We start from the raw sequence: 21,185 nt of genomic DNA, 5'->3' as shown, positions 1-21,185 counted from the left end.
AAGTTCCTAAGTGCACTTTCGTGTAATAATCACATCATCAGGGGAGACACAAGAGAGATAAATACAAGTCAGTTGATATACTTCGAAGAGACGAAGCTAGGACGCCATTTGGTAAACATGCGATTGTCCTTTCCAATATATATATATATATATATATATATATATATATATATATATATATATATATATATATATATATTAAAGCGATATCTAGTTTCTACGAAGTATTTGGGCAAAAAACAGATTCACACTCCTGTACACTCCACAGTGGTTAGTAAGACCAAACCCCCTGTCGATTAAACCGAAATTTGTAGATGGGGGGGGGGGGATACGTCATTCGATAACACCCCAAGGATATTAGATGCGTGCTTACGTCACCTACCCGAATAATACGCCCTACGGCAAGGATAATGCAAGACTTAAGACTTTAAGGGGAAACTGGTTCCGTCAAACAAAATAAAGCAATATGGTATGGATGTTATTGGGAACCTTGCATCGAGGGGGAAGAGTGTATGAAGACACTTTCCGCACAATGCCACATCCTGAACTACCCGCACAGCACCGCCATCCAACCCTCATCTTAAACGCACAGTAAAACCCCCATCTCCCTCCACTTTTCTGCACAGCAACCCACCCACCCTCATCTGTCGCATCTCATGAGGCGAAGTGAGGGTGTGGAACTTCGAAACGGCGCTCCACCACATGTTCCTCACCCTCACAACATAAACAACCTTAAAAACAACCCCTTGTCACCATAAATTACTGGAATCTATACAGAAGCCTTACCTTTAATTCGGTTCCTCTTCTTCGCATGGCATCACAGAAGTGGGTGGCTGTATTCTCGCTCCTCTACAGCTGTACCCAACGAGCTGGGGTGGTGTTCTACCCACAGAAGGAGGGAGGGAGGATGAGAGAGAGGGAGAGGGAGCACTGAACGTGGTCGCTTGCCTTGTAGTCACCCAGTCACGCCAAGCCGTCGGCCCGTTAACCTGTAAAAAATAAAATCACATATTCAAACTTTTGCAAGACTCAACCCGTTTCTTTTTTTTTCTTTCTTTCTTTTAAGTCATGCATATTCCTTAATTACTGGTTTCCCTTCTATATACAACCTTAGGAATATTCCTAATCGCCATGGCTTTCCTTGCTCTCATAGCAGGCGTCATGTCTAAATACAGCTGCTCCGGGGAGCGAACTCTTAACGAGCTCTAATGACGAAGGAAGGAAGGTGCTGGGGTTTTGAACAGCGGTGTTGAAACGTGTTCGGAGGGTGAACCGTAATACATGTTACTGATCTACATTATCAGAGCGGAGGAAATTCGCAGGTTCCACTTGTTGATATCACCTCACGTCCCATCACATCAACCATCGTAACAAAAACGGTACGACTTTATTGAGAGCGATAGTTACGACCCTTTAAACACGACGGTGCTGACCTCACGTGTGTGTGTGATGGTCCAAGCCTTTGACCTGACCCTCAAAAGGTCAGGTCAAAGACCAGGCCACTATATCCACCGTCGTGCTCAAGGATCTTGAAGGATCGTCACCATCATGCTCAAGGGTCGTATCGACGCGCTCAAGGGTCGTGCTGTCGTGTTCATGTGTTTGTGTGTGTGTGTGTGTGTGTGTGTGTGAGAGAGAGAGAGAGAGAGAGAGAGAGAGAGAGAGAGAGAGAGAGAGAGAGAGAGAGAGAGAGAGAGAGAGAGGATCAGCGACAGGCGAACTACAGCTTAATCGCCAAAGACCAGTTGGGACCGCACCGAGAACAGGACTTTCCAAAGAGCACTCCTGGGGAAACTGTTACTACGGTAATGTCTCCGAAACTGTTTTGTGTCATTATGCTGATCTACCATCGGTGCGTCGGACTGAAAACACGCAATTCTGTACTTCCTGGTGGAGTCCTAAACGGATACCACGTGAAGGAATACCTCATTACGCGTATAAAGTATTCTAAGGCCACAAAAATAAGATAGTCTCCTCCCTAAGTCATCATCTAGATAAAAGCGCATCGATGAAATGTAATTCTCGTTCTCAAAGTCTTTATAAACTCAGTGATGAATAGTATCGAACGTAATTTCTTACATTATTCGTTCACAACCTTTACTAACGTTTCGTTTACGTAACGGTCGGCGTGGGGAGTACGAGAGCAATCCACGGTATCGGAAAGTGAGCATCTCTGTGCAAAGACAGGACTGTGGTTCCCCCTCATCCCTTCATGCTGGGGAGCAGCGTTACTGCTACCAGTAAAACACAACGGACCCTCTCCAATTACCGTGTGTTTACGGTCCACCGGAGAAAGTTCAGCCGGACCGTACCGTGAGCAGCGCGAGGTTTTCCCCCCTCCTCCTCCTTCCTCCTCCTCCTCCCCGTCTGGTGTGTTGTTCGAGAATGTACGCGAGGGAGGGAGGGAGGGAAAGAAAAAAAAAACTCAGTCACACTCTCTAATAAGGATAAGCATGTTCGAAACACCCGGGAGGTTGTAACTGCACGGCATCCGCGCTACGTGTATATGCGAAGGGGGAGTAAAAGATAATGCAAAGATGTGCGGGGACAAATACGCAGTACGTGGGAAGAGGGTATAGATGTGCGTGTGTGTGTGTGCAACACTCAATCCCCCTGGGCAGGATGGGACACGCCCCTTGGTTTTGATGGTTACGACCCCCCCCCCCTCCCCCAAGACCTTTAATTAAGGATAAAGGTCAAAGGCTCGTGCCGTCTTGCATTATCGGAAAGTGAGCCGAACCACTCTTCCAAAATGGACCGGCCCGCGAGCTCACATCACCCAGCGTGCTCCAGATGGGGACACTTCGAGTTGGACTTCAGTCAAACACGTCTTTGAGAAAGTCTTCCAGACCTGTCGGAGGTCACGGCACGTCTTTATTTGCAACACGCCCAACAGGAGTATGAGTTAAACAGTCAAAACAATGAAGGGTGTGTCCCGGCAGCGTAGAAATAATGTCATCTTGTGTGTATTTACGATGCCATTAATCTAAATGTTTATGTACAGACACAGACACACACACACACACACATACTATAACCAAAGGGTGAGAAATCGGGTCCAAACACACTAAAGAATGAACGTTTTCAGCAAAATTTGACCTGTGTGAGGCACCAGTTTCCATAATTCTATACCAGCACCAAGACGGCGCACAGTTTACCTTCTAGTTTTGGGACCTGATCACACACACACACAGCTGTGCTGGTGACGTCACAAAAGTGTCCTTGCCCAACCTTCGTTCGCCTCCTCCTCCTCCAGCGGAGGAGACCTAGCCTAGCCTAGCCGTCCGCGTCGATCGCAAGCCGACGAACTATACCATACGTTCTGCGATTCGCGTCGCTAGCGGTTAGCGACCCACCATTTGTCACACACACCTGGATTCCCGTGACCTACATGACTGCTGATTCCTGTCACCGACGTTCTAACTTTAGAACAGAGTCTTGTTTACCGCAGAACTATTGTCACCGACGAACGTTCTTACCAGCGAACGTTCTTGAGGGTGGGCGAGAGACTGCTGCTGCGCGGGTACATTTCCATCTGCCTGTATCTCTTAAGGCCCGTTCCCTTCGGGAGCTCCCTCAAGGGTTGTGGCCACGGCAACACAGTCTCCATAACTGGTGGACTCCAGAGTGTCGTTTCTTAGCCTTTAGTGCCTACCACATCCTTAACACTGTGGCTTCTAATCTCCAAAGTACCTGGTATAAAATTTCAACCACGTATCGGTTGTACACATTTGATATCTCATGTGTTTGGCCATTATCTCCGGCTCCCCAATACCTCTCACTGGCACACCTGGAGAGAGAGAGAGAGAGAGAGAGAGAGAGAGAGAGAGAGAGAGAGAGAGAGAGAGCAACCCTTCCCCCCACAACTCTGACGCTAATGCCGTACCATTTGTTCGAGCAGCCAGACCGGTGAAGAACATGGCCTTTGGAGCACCAGTGAAAGTTATCACACCTCTGTATTATACACATAGATAGTTTAATTGTGAGGAGGAGGATGGAACGGGTGGGTGGCTGTGAGGGGGAGGAGGGCCATGGTGTGATGATGGTGGAGGCGGGGGGTTAGGTGGCGGCTGTGTGGGGGGGGAACGCCATGGCGTTGCCTTCTCCACCGGCATATGTGACGCACTTTCTACATTTTTACTGAACGTTATTATGCGGCTTCAACACATTACCACTTTTACAGCTGATATCATTATCATTAGCAGCATTAGTGGTGGTCCTCATATTGTTAATAACATTATCATCATTATGTGTATCATCATCATCATCATTAGTGTCTTCGTCTGTTTCCTGGCGCTACTTCACTACCGCGGGAAAACGGCGATCAAGTATACATAAATGAATAAATTATTAATATTAGTATTAGTATTAGTTTTAGTATTATCATTATAATTATCATTATTATCATTATTATTATCATCATCATCATCATTATTTCTATCATTATTATTATTATTATTATTATCATTATTATTATCATCATTATTATTATCATTATCAATTCCCTTCCAGTCCATTCCGTTTCCGTCCCTCCCATCCAGTCACTTTCCATCGATCTCCCTCCCTCACTTCCCTCATGTGATGATGATTCCAACTGACGGAGGAACCCTCCCCCACCTTCTCTCGCGCCAGGACCCGTGGATGGTAACAAGCTCGAGGGTGAGGAGCCATCGCAACACGAGGAGCACAGGAAGGACTCCGCCAGCGAGAAGAAGAGCAAAGGCAGCCGAATGGGTGGAGAAACGTCGCCCTTCGCCATGGACAACCGCGACCCTAACAATCTCAACCCTCACATCCAGGTCAGTAGTGCCTGGAAACCCTCCCTCCCTCACTTCCAGGTCAGTAGTGCTTGGAAACCCTCCTTCACATCCAGGTCAATAGTGCCTGGAAACACTCCCTCACATCCAGGTCAGTAGTGCCTGGAAACCCTTCCTCACTTTCAGGTCAGCAATGCCTGGAACCCCCCCCCCCCCTCACATCCAGGTCAGTAGTGCCTGGAAACCCTCCCTCACAACCAGGTCAGTAGTGCCTAGAAACCCCTTTCTCATCCAGGTCAGTAATACCTAAAACCCCTTACATCCAGGTCAATTGTACCTAAAACCTTCATATACAGATCAGCACGCGAAACCCTCACATCCAGGTCAGCCTCACGCGACGCCGGACACAACTGGAGGGAGAATCAATGTGTGTAGGATCTACGATTTGTGCGACGAAATCTTCAACACCTAGCTCATGGTTCCTATACTTATTCCTAAGCTTTCTAATAACCCCATCCATGAGCCTCCTTCACTCTACCTCATATCCACCTTCTCCCTCCCTCCCTCCCTCATATTCATCGCCGTTGGGGGTGGATAATTTCCTCCCCACACCCCTTATTATTCGCCCCCCACTCTCCACTACTTTCTTCCGCATGACATTACCCGATAATGAAATACTTACATCCCCCTCCCCCAACCTCCCTCCCTCCGCCCCGAGTGTTATCATGGCCTTACAGCTCTCACATGCTACCGGGCTCCACCCACATTCCTGGACACACACGTCAACACACAAATAAACAGATACTATCTACACAATCTGCACGTCCGAGTGAATGTGCTTATCTGCGTGCGTACGCAAGAGATAAGTCAGCAAATGTTCGCTGGTGGCAGACTCAAGCGAGAAACTGCAGAAACTATAGTTTCTGGGTTTGGGAGTGTGTGCGCGAGGGGAGAAAGTCTGGAGCTGATGTGAATACAATTAAGGTTATTAAGTATAGTGAGGGGTGGGGGGTGGGAAGAGACAGGTCGGCTGGAGAGTGAGTTTAAACGGGAAAAACTATGAGGGAGGCAGAGTGTTCTAGATGGGAGTGGTGGATACGGCAGCGAGTGAAACCACAGAGTTTGGTGAGGGGGGCACAATGACGGGAGTGTGTGGAAAGATAGGCCACCGCCTACGAGGGCAACGATGGGCATGTTCGAATGTACAGTCGTTCCTACCGTGTTACTGGATGCGAGGCATGGGCTCTAGATGTAAAAGTTCGAAAGATGTTGGATGAGTTGCTGGAAACGAAATGTATGAGGGCAATATGTGGTATGAGCGGGGTGGATCGTACTAGAAATGATAGGGGTAAGAGAGAGAGGCGTGGTTTTATAAGGAGTATACATGAGAGAGCTAAAGAGTGTGTGCTGAAATGGTTTGGACATGAGGAGAGGATGATTAAGAGGGTATTCATGTCGGAGGTGAAGGGAACAAGGAGAAGGGGGGAAACTGATAACGTGGTGGAAGGGTGAGGCGAAAAATGCTCCGAGTGTTCGGGGATTCATCATAGAGTGTAAGGCGCGCATGGGACAGAACAAATTGGAACGTTGTGCTGTACAGAGGGCGACGTGCTGTCAATAAAATGAACCGGGGTATATGAGGAGGTTGAGGGAAACCATGGAAAGAGATGTGGGGCTTGGCCATGGCTAGGAGGATCTGGTTTCGAGGCATTATAAATGACAGCTAGAGAGTGGATGCGAGCATACGAGTCCATTTTCCGTCTGTTCCTATCGCTATTTCGCTACGCTGGAAACAGCGAATTATGAAAAAACTTACACACACACACACACACACACACACACACAGATCTATTCTAAATAAATCAGCCCTACCGCCACAAACTGATACATCCGTCTTATGTCTGCATTATCAAAACCAAGTTTTATCACATCCGTGTGGGAGGAACATAAAAGAAATTATTGATCAAACCGTTTTCTTTGAACCGAGGAATTTCTTGGTAATTCGTTTACATCAAATGGGATTTGTTTTTCCGTTACTGGAGTCGGATAGTGGTAAAGTCGGGCTCAGAGGTAGGATTACAGCAAGCTTAAAAACGGTAAGGTGGGATTAGGACAAGCTTACCAACACGTAACCCAAACAGACCTACCGATACGTAACCCTAAAAAGACCAAGACGATATCACTACTGGTTGGCTGGGAAAAGGATATCAATATGAGTTACGAAGTCTCAGTGATTGATAGTGTCACTCCCAACGACAAACGACACGACACTCTACTCTTTCCGTCTACTGACGACGATAAAGCCTTGCTTTCGGTGACTCCCCCAACAGCGGAAACCCGGTTAATCTAGCATGGATGGCGGAGTTCATCTCACCCCACAACCCGAGCACAGTTCAAGCTACTGAGTTGTGACTTTGGTCTACTAGGATGTTGGAAGCCATGGCCCGCGGGACTACTCAGCTAACAAATACGGCACTCATCACGCTCCTACAGAATTTCGACTTCGGCTTATCTTGAGAGATATAGGTACACATCGATACCATTTCTCTACACTTTCCAACGTCCGCTTTCTTCCCCCTACACACACCCCCACCCTGACGAACACGGCCAAAACAAAACAGCAGTGACTCATGGCCAACGAAGCAAAAGCAGGAGTTCCGTACAACTGTCTAGCCTAACGGTCATCACGGAGACGGATGAAGTTTGGATCATATCAACAAAATCGAGCAAAACTGTATTCGCTAGAGTTAGGTGCGCTTATCACTGACGTGAAACTTAAAACTCGCGTATATGATTTATGTAGCCTATCCGTCTCGTCTTGACGAACTCGACATTATTAATTCCCCCACTTTACTTTCAATCTTCGCTTGTAAAAAAAAAAAACGGATCACAAAGACGATAGGGCCGTGGTGAGGATGAATCGGCTAGGCACGTATCACATCGCTTGAGACTTTCACTGAATTTTATCGTACACGGATCGACAAATGAACAAAGAAGACACACGACCGGTAACAAAATACTGAAATAAAATGTACTACCATACTAGAGTTTGTATGGCACTGATAGGACTGTTCAGCGTTGGGGGAATTAATGCATACATGAGGACTATAAAGTCTCGGGGAACTTCATACATACATGAGAGGACGGTGCATTTCTGGGGAGTTAACACATGCATGATAGTTCAATAAAAAGCTGGGGAGTTAATATATACAAGATAGTACTGTACAGTGGTGGGGAGTTAATGCATATACCATTGAGACTGTACAGTACTATGGGTGTTAACACATAGCGTATACGACTGTTGATGCAATTAAACTCAAGAAATAACCACACAGATCATGGCATAAAGCAAAATAACTTCGGGCCACACATTCGCCGCTGATGACGATATGTGTTCAATAGCTCATAATCAAGGTGTTATGTCGAAATGACAGAGTTGGATTAATTAATTTCGTTACAAGCATGCGCTGAGTATGATGCCTTAATTGCATTAAGGCTCGCTCACCTGCGCACCTGAAATAAATACTGGTTATTAAAAGGCGATAATAAAAGAGGTTGGGTGAATAGAATCATTAACGACATGACTAAACAAGCTGTTTCAAACCATTAATAATCCAACAATTTTCCGTTAATTTGTTCTATAATTCAGGGCATCCTTTGAGCTCGATCTTTAATTTAGTAACCATCGTTTTCCTAAAAAAAAAAAAAAAAAAGAGAATAAGACAGATATATAATGAAACGTGTTGTGAATTGTCAATGTAATGAACAGAAATTAAAAGGGATATGTTATACAGTTCAGAGAGAGATAACCAACACACACCTGTGTATTCACAGATGTTTTAAGAAACACCTTTTTATGTGTACAGTCGCAGCTGAGTGACACATGTACACACAAAAGCCCTACTTTCATTTCTTTTTTTTCCCCTCCTAAGGACTTGATGATGGGACACTTGAATGACAGACTGAAGCTTCTGCCAAGACTTTCTCAACGTCTCTTTGAATTAATGTTGGCTGTCAGTTCCTAGGAATTCAATCTTGACAAATAAGCAAAAACAATAATTTCCCTATAGACAGAGGGAATTCAATCTTGACAAAATAGAAAAAAAATAATAACGTGTGTGTCTGTGTTTAAAATGTTCACACCTTTAATGCACTGAGTAAATATAATGAACCAGAGCAAGGGTCACCACAGGTGAATGGCTTTGCAGGGGATGGGGGCTGCGATGGAGGGGAGGGCCAGTGTTAGGGGGTTGAGCTAGCAGAGGCCCGCGCAAGGAATGGGGTGATGTGGGTAATGGATGAGTGTTTCGGGTAGGGGATGAGGCAAGGAATGTAGTGTAATGCAGAGTCGGAGGTGGGGAGGGCTGTGCAAGAAAAGTCATATAGTGGAGGAAGTGTTTATGCAGACTGTGTCCAACCACTAAAGCGTCCAAAACGATCGAAGCTTCGAAGCCCAGAGTGATCGAAGCCTCGAAGCTAGGTCCAAGGCTGGTCACAAGTCGGTTGAAGAAGCCAGTACGTTACAACAACAAACATTTACTGTCGTACTGGATCTTTCTACTTACTCGAATCCAGTGACAAATCTCCTTCGAGCATGAATCTGTCGAACTTCGTCTTTTGTGAGCGTAGATAGACGTTAAGACTTATCTAGATATCTTGTAAAACGTAAACACAGTGTACACTCAAAACTAGACACCTATTTTGCTTCTGTTGTCTCAGCTGATTTTGACATACATTCGATTCTCCCAGAATTTTGAAAAACAAAACCCAAATGCCATTGCACTGAATATAACTGATCATATAAAAGATACCATATATATATATATATATATATATATATATATATATATATATATATATATATATATATATATATTAACTAGTTCATACCTGAATCTTGACAACAATAGTTATACTAAACGTATTTGTAGATGACGAATATAATATTGCATATTTCTGAATGAGACTTACTGCCGCTTCAGGAACATACAAACATACACATATTAGAATATGTGTATGTTTGTATGTTCCTGAAGCGGCAGTAAGTCTCATTCAGAAAAAGACTAAGTGTTTAGATTCTTGAGAAATATCTTCGCCCATAATATCACTAAAAACTTTTTCAGTAAAACATTACCCGTTTCTTTTTTGTCTTACAAATACCACTCGTATTTCCAGAGATTTCAGTTACTTTTGCTTCATCAGCAGATGCATATAGGGATTTTCTGATATTTACAGATCCTACGGATTACTTAAACCTTTTTAAGCAGGAATTTACTACCCTTGGGTTCATATGATGGCGACACCCTAAATAATCAGGTTACAGGATAGACTCTGTGGACATGTGTAATGATTCAAGTCAATTTCAGCCCGTTCTCGGGTGTGCCATTACTGGCAAAGGTCAGCGCATTATCAACTTAACTAATATATTCGTCTTGCTGGGTCCTTTCCATCACACATTCCTTCTTTTATCAATTGATTCATCATGAGATGGTAATGTTTGCAGATCTTGTGGGACGACATCATCGGCGAGGCGGAGGGCCTACGGACGCCTGACGCCTGCTGGAACTGCTCCATCCGCTGCTACGACGGGACCCGTCGCTGCTGCTACGTCCTCCTCGTCGTCCTTTTCGCCCCGTTCATCGCCTTCTGCAACGGCTGCCAGTTCGCCTGCCTGGCCTTCAACGTAAGTGGTGCGGGGATGGAGGGAAGGAACGGATGGGAGAGAACAGAGGAAATGATGGGAGAATTTTAAGGGGAGAGGAGAACATGAAAAGAAAAAACAAAGCGTAGAAAGAGATGGAAGGAGAGAAAATGGTGATATGTCATGCATTCAAGGGTAAACTGAGAAGTTATGAGGTTAGTCAATTGTACCGTACAAGAAGACAGAGAAAGAGCCGTATGTAGTGAGTAACTGAGTCATGCGCGAGTGTAACGTAAAGATTAGGTGAGTGTGTGTATGCCGTGTTAATGAATGGTGTTGATAGTGGACGGAATGCGACTGTTCTCTGCAGCATATCTGTCCATTTTTGCACGATTTTTGTTCCTGTAATTCCTGACGAGTCTTCTCATCCAACAGCAAGTGTGGTGTGTGGGTCCGTGCCTCCGCTGCTGGAAGATCAACTTCGCCACCATCAAGAAGTTCTGGGAGGCGTGTCTGTACGCCGTGTGCAGCCCGTGGTACGAGGTGTGCGGTCTCGTCTTCTCCAAGGCGTACGTCAAATACCAGAGGGTTCCGGACGGGCCAGCCCCAGACACTAACAACTACTTCAACGTCTGAATGCCATGGGCGCCGCTGGAGGGGGTTTGGTGACGGCCTGCGGAGATGCCGACCAGGACTATGAGACTTGTCACACGACGTGAGGCAGAGGACAGCCTCCACAGGATCACCAGCCAAGGCGAAACACAAATCCCCAAAACCTCTTCTGAAGCTAAAACAACGATCCGCTAGACAATCATAAGTGATCGGACAGAACCATATCTTAACATGGAGCCTTAAATCTCCCTCCACCAATCATGTCTATTTCTTCTAGAGTGAAAAACAAAAAAAAATATTTTTATAAAACTGACGGATATATTTCTTTTTTTTCTTCGTTGACTAACTGTGATAACTCGAGGGTGTCACACGACAGACAGACAGACAGACCGACGATGAAATTGTCACCTGAACATTTATTTGATCAGTCTCGCTCCCGGTGTCAGGAACCACGAAACGACATGCACGACCAACTGACGGAGAGGTGCTATGGTATGACTCACCGCAACAGGCCTTAATGAGGCGTAGAAAGTTGTTCTCATTTTCTTTCATTTTTCACCTTTTTGATATCATTTTGAGCACCTTGTCAGAGGTCAGCAGTCGCCAAGTTACTTAAACTTTTTAAGACTATTGTTGAGGATGCTTGTATACAACCATAACAATGAATATGGTCTCGTAGAATTAGCTTAATTATATTTTACGATAAGCTTTCATGTATGCTCTTTCTTAAAAGAGTTTTAGTGTAATTCTGATGGTTCATTATTTGTGTATATACCAAAGATCCCTGGGGATAAGGGAGAAAGAATACTTCCCACGTATTCCCTGCGTGTCGTAGAAGGCGACTAAAAGGGAATGGAGCGGGGGGGCTGGAAATTCTCCCCTCTCGTTATTAGTTTTCCTAAAGAAAGAACAGAGAAGAGGGCCAAGTGAGGATATTCCCTAAAAGGCTTAGTCCTCTGTTCTTAACGCTACCTCGCTAACGCGGGAAATGGCGAACAGTATGATAAAAAAAAAAATGATTTCCCATTTACTGTAATGACAGATGAGTCGTGAACCCCCGTGGCTGCGTTCGCCTACAGAACAAAGACAGGAACAACAGACGAGGTCATTGAGAGGATTTTCCTCAAATCTTAGCCTCATCAATGATAGCGTTTCCCCATTTTCCAACCGAACACAGCGATTCAGTTGGTGTAACATCCTTTGTACTGTATATCTTTCCTATGCTCATTCCACACCATAACTTGACTCCATGTGGTAATGTGTTGAAAACCTCACCCACTATGGTCAGTCTCATTCTTCAATGTCAGTGTTTGTATCTGTTTTGTTTAATGGCTGGCGACACGCAGCCTTGCATTATTGTAGGGTCTGCAGCGTCTTAGATCCTATATGTTGGCGCTCAGAGCGTTGGCCTAGGATTCTGTAACACCTTAGGAACTTCCTTAGCTTGTGGTCTGAGCGTTGGTGTAGTAGGGTCGCGACACCTCAGACTGTGCAAGGGCCAATCGACAAACTTGAGTCTGGGAGGAGGTGATAATGCTGTTGTTTTCCCTCCGCGGACAGACAGATTTATCGGATGTAGGATACAGAGAGCGAACATTAACGCTCCAGAGATGAGTCTGGATTTTATTTTTGACTTGTTATGTCACGGTGTTTGTGTATAGTATTCTTGTACAAAATGGTCTGGCGTAAAGTCGGACTTCTAGATGTAGTGTGGCTCACTTTGGATCCTGATTTGTATCACTTCAGATTTCCAAGAAGCTTTGTGGGCGATACCGGATCAGGCGTGATGTAAACAGACATGGGAAGAAAGACTAGGCTACAATCATCACTACTTCAGTTTCATGAAGATTATAGAGATAATCATCAGTTGGAAATTATTGTATGGAGTATCCACGGTGTCACAAGATGTCACAACAACAAAAAAAAAACATAAGCCACATCTGCCATTACAGAATCAGTTGGCAGCAAAATTCCCTTCATCTGTGACATCACATCCTGAAAATGATGGTTGACGTCGACATCGCCTTAACAATCGTAATGAAAAAAGAATAGATAATTAATTTTCTAGTAAATACTTAGTATCTATTTATAGCTGAATGTTTGCTCTATATGGTTGCACAGATTTTACATAACCTTTTGTATAAATATCACAAATGGTTCTTGAAAAAAAAAAAGTTTGTAAACTGGTGTCTTGAAATGAGTTTGATTTATGTAGCCATTTAGCTTATAGATATACCCAACCTTCTTTCCTCACTGTGATAAAATGCGTATATATTAAAGCATGATTATTGGATATAATTTTCCAGCCGAAATACCAAGCCGGCTGGGTACGTAAAGGATTTTTTTCCCCTCTGGGACCGACGGCCTCAGCTGCACAGAAGTTTTACCCTTCTTCAACATGTTTCTTCGACCCATGCTTGACCTGGCTTTTGACATGATCCTGAGGGGTCTGGGTAATAGGTCATGTCATCATGAGCCGTTTCTTTATACTCAAATATTTTTGCATAAAATATAAACTTTCATGATAAGAAACAGGGATCCGAACTGGTTATTTCTGAAGACCTTGTTCGTCTTATTCATAACAACCTTATGGAAATAATCTTTCTAAATGAAAGTATCATTATACTCTGTTTCTTGTGATCTTTTTATACTAATAATCAAAAATATTATTATTTTCTCATATAACTTGAGTCTCGACAATATCTTGGTATCTGCCGGTCCTTCACGTTTGCCTGAAAATCCTATGTCAAGTGGTAGATCGTGAGTCAGAAGAGTCGTCTTTGTGAGTTAGGATATAGTCATCCAGGATTGCGAGTCTGCTGAATTATCCTTGGGGTGTGACCCAGTAGAGTCATCCATGAGTGTGAGTCAGGAGAGTTATCCTTGGCTGTGATGAGACACATAGTCAGCAATTACCTTACGGGACACCAGACGACCTAAACTCAGAAACGATAAAACGTGAGCAGTCAGTTGAGTGGGTCAGCAACGCCATCCAAAGCGTTACTCGCTGACATGAATGCATTCCACATCGTATCACAGTATACAGTGCCAGAGGAACGTCTCATAATCTTATCATCCTCATTCAATGAAAAACGTCCGCATTTACAATATAGACTGCTTTCATTGCGGTAGAAATAGCAAGACTAAAATCTGGTCTTACTACTCATTCCCATGATATCCGTCCGTTTTACAGTCATGTTAATCTTCTGGCAGTAAAATCTGTCCATATTTCAGTCTTGTTACCCTTCTTAATATGTCCATATTTCACTCTTATTACAGTTCAAAGTGTCCCTCATAAAAAGCTACCACTGTTCCGTTCTAAGTCCTTCGCGAGTTCCCAATATTCTTCGTTTATTCTTTTTTTTCTTCTTCAGTACTTCTCAGAATGTTCCCGTCACAAACCCCAGAACAACTCATTCCCGACTGTTTTCGTTACTGTCAACACATTGTTCACGTCACAGGTAAACCTGAGAACATCTCATTTCAAATTATTTTTTTGTTATTGTCAACACACTGCTCACGTCACAGGTAAGCATCGCAACATCTCATTTCAAATCATTTTTGTATCTGACACCACCACTGAAGGGCAGATGGTTAAGATGGACTGACTTAAGGCTACCTGGACATTAGGACCCCCCTGATCATGTGCCGCTTCTCCCTCTCCTGATCCTGAGAGTACAAGAAACATGTTTGCCCCACTAACTCCTAAGTGTCTGGGACGAGGGGCTGCCTCAGGTTCCTTTTTCTTTGCCCTACAGATGTGCCCCTTCTCTTACGTAGCTGACATCGGACCAAGCATGGAATCAAAGTCTTTATCTGTTCCACTGTTTTTCATTTTGTACACACAATTTGCATAATAAACTGTCCATCTTGTGTTTCTGTCGAGTTCTTATCTTCCTCTCCCCTACACAGCTGGAGCCCAGCTCTGTCATAACTCCTCCAACGAGTCCTGGTTTTACAGGATCAAGCGGTCCTACAGCGTCACCTGCTTTTGTAGGCTCAACCATTCCTACGGTGTCATCAACTTAATAAAAGATCAGCTGGTCCCAAAACGTCAGCTGTCTCTACGATGTCAGCTTGTTCTACAGGGTCACTTGGGTCTATAGTGTCAGCTAGTTCCGTGGGATCGGCTGGTCCTCTAGTCTAAGCTGGTTCTAAAAGGTCGGCTGGTTATTCAGGGTCAGCTGATCTTACAAGGACCAGTTGATCCTACAGGATCACCTGATCCTACATGAACAGCGGGTTCTACAGCATCCTTATGAGGGCAGCTGGTCCTATAGCATCCTTATGAGGGCAGTTGATCCTGCAAGGGCAGCTGGTCCTGCAGAATTACCTGACTCCTCTCTGGAGGATTTAGGTAAACCTTCTGCCATGACTCTTGACATCTCCACATCATTTGGTAGGGTTTGACTTACGTCATTCCCTTCAGGACTTCCTTGCTTTTGCTTTTTCTGCTTCTCTCTTTACTCTAACGCACGGCCTCTCTAACCGGACCACTGCAGCAGTCACTGATGGAGCAACAACTCTTTATCTCACCAACAGGTCACTCATGTACTTCAGGGATATGTCTTGCCCTACCGCCTAGCATTCACGAACGTTCTTTCTTCATCCTCTAAACACCCTATTCAACTCTTTTAACGCCGACGATTCCCCTGTATGTATTCCAGATCAGTTTCCCTCCCTTCTTGACTCTCACGATGGACAGAATCTCTCTTACTTCAGCCCTGCACATCTTAAAAAAGGGGAAGCAGTAACATGGTTGAACCCGCATACGTAAAACAAAAAACAAACAAACAAAAAAGTATCAACATCTCTCTAAATCTCACACTTTTCTCGCTGCTGAACTTGGAAACAGTACAGCGTTGCTCTGCCATAACGTAAACATGGCAATAATCATACCTTTCATGCTGGTCATCCCACATAATGAAAACAAATCCTGCCCCTCAAAAGCTGGTTGTTATACACACACACACACATATATATATATATATATATATATATATATATATATATATATATATATATATATATATATATATATATATATATATGCGTGTGTGGGCGTTTATGTATATGCATGTGGGTGTGGGTCGGTTGGTCCATTTTTTCGTCTGTTTCCTTGCGCTACCTCGCTAACGCGGGAGACAGCGACAATATATATATATATATATATATATATATATATATATATATATATATATATATATATATATATATAAATACTCCACCTACTTGAGGTTACATAGCATGTGAAGTCCAGTCACCTTCAAAGGGGCTTTCAGTTGGTGAATGGGAGTGCACTTTTGTTGAGGAATTTCTCAGTTCAAAGGAGTCCATTGTTTTTCTGTTACTGGAGGCAATATAGCCTTGCGCCTGCAGGAGCTCCTGGAAAAAGGGTCCTGGAGTTATATCGAAACTTTCAAAAGAGAGGTTCTGGGGCAATTATAGACAAATTTATTTATATGTATATGTGTGTGTGTGTGTGTGTGTGTGTGTGTGTGTGTGTCCCTCAACCATAAAAGAGTTTATTTCAAATAACCACTAGAGAATATCAGCTCATTAAAAATACATATAAGTTCGTTAGTGTTACATTCACCAATGTTGGTCCCCCATCGTACCCTCTCAATAGGTCATTAGGGAGCTGATACTCATGCCGTCAGTATAACACAGAAAATTTGCAAATAAAGAAACAGGCATCAATGTTACCACCGTATATTTGTTCTAGCGGTAAGGTGTAGTACCAACTATTTTTTCCTCAATACGCATGAGGCGTTGAGTGGAAAAATCAAAATCATTTTGCTGGAAAACAGGAGACAATCTAGTATGAAGATAGGGTAAGAGCAACCGGGCGATGCCTGTCGTAAAAGAGAACAACTGGGTAAATACATTCGGCATGTTCCCCGCGCGGCGAACTCTGCGCCAATCCGTCACTATATATATTGGCTGGGTAGCCGTCCACACCTTAGACACAGTCCACCCATCATCATCCTCCGAAGAATCTCGAGCACAAGGATTACTCAACGGAATCAAGATGAAAGCTATCTTGTCTGCTCTGTGTGTGCTAGTGTTGTCATTCCTCACGACAGCCATACCAGAGGCGAGCCAGGACGAAAAGACGTTCTGGAACATATCCTGGCCAGACCTGGACCACGACCACGGACATAACTGCTCGATTGGCGGAATCTTTAGCATCCCTGGTAAGTTATACAGAGTTTCGTCTGTAGAGTGGTAAGTTGGATGATGATCTCGTCGGTATAGTAGATAAAATGGGTTATGTATTTTGGCAGTAGGGTAGGGAAGTTGGGTGATGTCAGTTGAATAGAACTTAGCTTGATGTCTCTAGCAGTGCATCACCAGCATCATCAATTTGTCCTTGATTTTGTTGGAATACATTAGTGTGTACGTACTGTGATAATACTTCCATGTTTGGGTCAATGTGGTGTGTAACACGTTCATGTTTGGGTCTAACTAGAGTGAGCGTTCGCTAGCCATCGATTGAAAAAAATAAAACGCAAACTTAATACCGACAGAAAAGTAGTGTAGCGGTTAGCGTTGCTGACCATGACACATTCAAGGGCCACCCGGGGTCCGGTACACAGTCAACCGACCTGTTCATCCTCCTCTTGGTGCTGGTCTTTACTGAGAATGAGTACCAAGTTGCGGTTTGTATATATATATATATATATATATATATATATATATATATATATATATATATATATATATATATATGTGTGTGTGTGTGTGTGTGTGTGTGTGTGTGTGTGTGTAAAACCACATGGAAACAAGCGCTTTCGTATAATTACAGTCGGCACTCAGAATCTAACATATCGTATTTTCCGATTCCTTGTGGTTTTATTTGCACCTTATGTACACTTGCAACTTGTGTACTTTATGTGCATATATATATATATATATATATATATATATATTATCCCTGGGGATAGGGGAGAAAGAATACTTCCCACGTATTCCCTGCGTGTCGTAGGCGACTAAAAGGGGAGGGAGCGGGGGGCTGGAAATCCTCCCCTCTCATTTTTTTTTTTTCTTTAATTTTCCAAAAGAAGGAACAGAGAAGAGGGCCAGGTGAGGATATTCCCTCAAAGGTCCAGTCCTCTATTGTTAACGCTACCTCGCTAACGCGGGAATTGGCGAATAGTTTGAAAGAAAAAAAAAAAAAATATATATATATATATATATATATATATATATATATATATATATAAATATATATATATATATTCAGGGTCCGCATGTACATGCTAATACGTTTTTGCAATTTTACAAACTGATAAGTGTTAAAAGGAGCACTATACCGCGTGTCTTCCTCTTCCGCAGAGGACATGTGCAAAGGGTTCCATGTGTGCGGATTCAATTTCACGACAAAGGCCATGGAGCACCAGTTCATCAGTTGTGACGAGGGAAAGATCTTCAATACAACCTCCTGTAAGTCAATGTTTATAAAGAGTAAAATATTTTGTTTTTACCCATGACGTGAAGCGGGGGAGAAGGAAATGTGATGAAATAACGTAAAAGTTTTGTATATTCAGAGACTAATCTTGCTATATGGTCCGATATATATATATACATATATATATATATATATATATATATATATATATATATATATATATATATATATATATATAATGGTTTATTGATGTGTTCTCTCTCTAGGTGTACCAGAGGACGAATACATATGTCCACACTATTGAATGACCTTGTCAGACATGAGATGGGATGGGGCTCTGGTGTTAACATCGCAAGATTTGGGAAGACCGTCATCCATACCAAGGTTTACTGAGTGACATATGCCAGCATCAACCCACACGGGATGAACATCATATCATATATATACATGACCTGTGGATAACTTGTAATAAAATCAGGATAGAACACTAGAGAAATGTGATATTTACATGTAATAACTATTTCTGACCAAAGCGAGAGAAGTCGCCACATAAAACAAATTCATCGTTCAAGTTTGGGAGCCATTCTAACTCTTGAAGATGGTGACCCATTTTAGTTACATTGCCGTGTAATCAACTCAAAGGAATTTATTGTAAAGGCAATGCATCACTTAAAGACAATAATTAAAGATGTAAAGTTCCCCTTTATAAATTTTGGCTATCTCTACTATGAGAAAGGATTATCTTTGGAATTAAAGATGTTAATTTCCCATTCATAAATTTAAGCTATTACTGTTGAGAAAGGTTTATCTTTGGGAACGATTGGTAAAATAAATGATCCTAGTGTGATTTGTATAACAGGATCAGCAAATTTACATTAAATGTGCAAATTTCTTCACCCTTAGTTTGTTTTCAGCCAGTCACATGTATAACTACTTCTAAAATAAAGCATTTCAAAATTGATAGCTTTTCCATAAAAACTGATCCAAATAGGTAACAATGTACAGTGTGTGCTCTTACCAATGTGAAATTGTGTTGAAATCCTCACCCATGTCCGAGGGTCTGAATGCTGGTTAAAGAGTGGCATTTGATCAGAAACTCCTAACAAGTTTGACAATTTTAACCTCCTGCAAGTTGCAAGTGCAGCGGTCACCGATGCAACCCACCAATCCAAGAGGCCCGAGTTCGAATCTCGGACGATGAAGTTGGCTGCCCACCAACCCAGTGTTCAACCTTTCCAATAGGGGATGGTCAAGGACTAGGAACTAGGGGTGTGTATATGTATGCACAAGCGAAAAAAAAAAAAAAATTCCTGACGTAGAAGCCTTCTTCAGCAAGTTTCTAAGACGAAACAATAAGAAATCCCAAACGCACCTCGTATGTATTCACTATCCCTGTCCACATACTTATAATGAATCATTTACTTCATCATATTATTGCTTGACATACAATAAACGCCTGCTAATCAACATATTCACTTAATATTAAACGTTGTTACGTGTAGCACACAAAATAGACCAGGAAGACTCTTCTGTCAAGAAAACAACAATGTCACTTACCTTGGTTGTTTCAACATACAGTTGTTTTCTTCAACAAACTCGTCACTGTCCATGCGAGAATCGGTCTCCATTTCTTGATCCTTCAAATCTTCACAAACAAGTTAAATTATTCGCACCAAGCATCTACAAAAATCATTATTAGTTGTTCAAATGGAGGTAAAGGTAAAGGGAATAGAGGGCATACAGGCCTTCAACTTCTTTCGCAACGCTTACACTGCAGACACTGCCACCCCTCAGGCAATCATCTTTTTAAAGTACCAAATCAAAGGACAAATAAAATTTACTAAATAAGCACAAAAAGTACTATATGAAAAACAGCATGAAAACTTACCTTCTCTGTTACGGACGTGATATTATCTTTGTCAGACCAACAAACTCATAAACATGATGGAATGGTGGACTCAGACTAACACACACGTTCTTTGATATTACAATCTAAAGGGGTACCATAAGCACTGACCTGTTTTTAAACTATGCGCGACAAAATTCCTGCCACATATATGTACGCGACTTTAAAACCAATTTCTACAAAATAATTTGTCATGCAACGATGAACAAAATCTCCAGATCTTATGGGACTGTGTATTATGCGTATACTACCCAACGGGAGAATGCATATTATACAAAGGTATAACATACTAAACATAATTATAATATAGACTGAGGAAGTATCATATGCACACTGGGATGTGGAACTCCAGACATTGCTAATTTTACCTGTAACCGGGAGGTAAACGTTATTTTGCCGACAACGGTAGGGTTACGCAGGGGTTCAAGTGGAAAAGCCCCTTTTAAGATAGATTGAAAGGTTGGACTGGACTGTTTTAAGGCAACAAATTGCCTAGGCACCGAAATGGCGATGAGCATGAGCTTCCCACTAAATTTGTGAAATCAAACCCATCTTTCTGGTCATGAAATATGGTTTGTTTGAAACTCAATGATTACATAACCTTTTTCTTCTTGTGTAAAAGTTAACAAGTCAAGCAATAGTACGGTTATAGAGGCAAATAAACGTCGGTGTTATAATGTAGTTCTGGCCTCTAAATGACACTAATCACTTTTATCTAGTAAAAAACAAAGCTCTTGTTTGTTAGATTCAAATTTATTATACGTAATGCAAATGCCGCATAAGAAGAAAAAGTACAAATACAAGTAAAACTAAAAGAGCAGCATATTTACTCTGGCTTTCAATTAAAACTAAGGATAG

General features: G+C 42.7%; 2 protein-coding genes across 2 annotated transcripts in view; both read left to right on the top strand.

Moving 5' to 3' along the window:
- Window positions 1–14,887, top strand: part of LOC139764575 (caveolin-3-like) — a 21,434-nt gene extending 6,547 nt beyond the window's left edge. The window contains exons 2-4 of the mRNA XM_071691379.1: window positions 4,633–4,799; window positions 10,261–10,440; window positions 10,834–14,887. Coding sequence (XP_071547480.1) covers window positions 4,633–4,799; window positions 10,261–10,440; window positions 10,834–11,034 — 548 coding nt within the window. The 3' untranslated portion in view covers window positions 11,035–14,887. The remainder of the gene's footprint in view (window positions 1–4,632; window positions 4,800–10,260; window positions 10,441–10,833) is intronic.
- Window positions 14,888–15,079: 192 nt separating this feature from the next.
- On the top strand, window positions 15,080–19,378 carry LOC139764717 (uncharacterized). The gene is made up of 5 exons (XM_071691604.1): window positions 15,080–15,139; window positions 15,226–15,414; window positions 16,844–17,207; window positions 18,349–18,456; window positions 18,688–19,378. Exons 1-5 carry the CDS (start codon window positions 15,080–15,082, stop codon window positions 18,723–18,725), a joined length of 759 nt encoding a protein of 252 aa, XP_071547705.1. The 3' UTR covers window positions 18,726–19,378.
- Window positions 19,379–21,185: the final 1,807 nt, after the last annotated feature.

The sequence above is a fragment of the Panulirus ornatus genome, chromosome 50 (genome assembly GCF_036320965.1).
Source record: "Panulirus ornatus isolate Po-2019 chromosome 50, ASM3632096v1, whole genome shotgun sequence".
Taxonomy (NCBI): domain Eukaryota; kingdom Metazoa; phylum Arthropoda; class Malacostraca; order Decapoda; family Palinuridae; genus Panulirus; species Panulirus ornatus.
The sequence above is the reverse complement of the archived record's forward strand: the minus strand, read 5'-3'. Positions and strand labels throughout refer to the sequence as shown.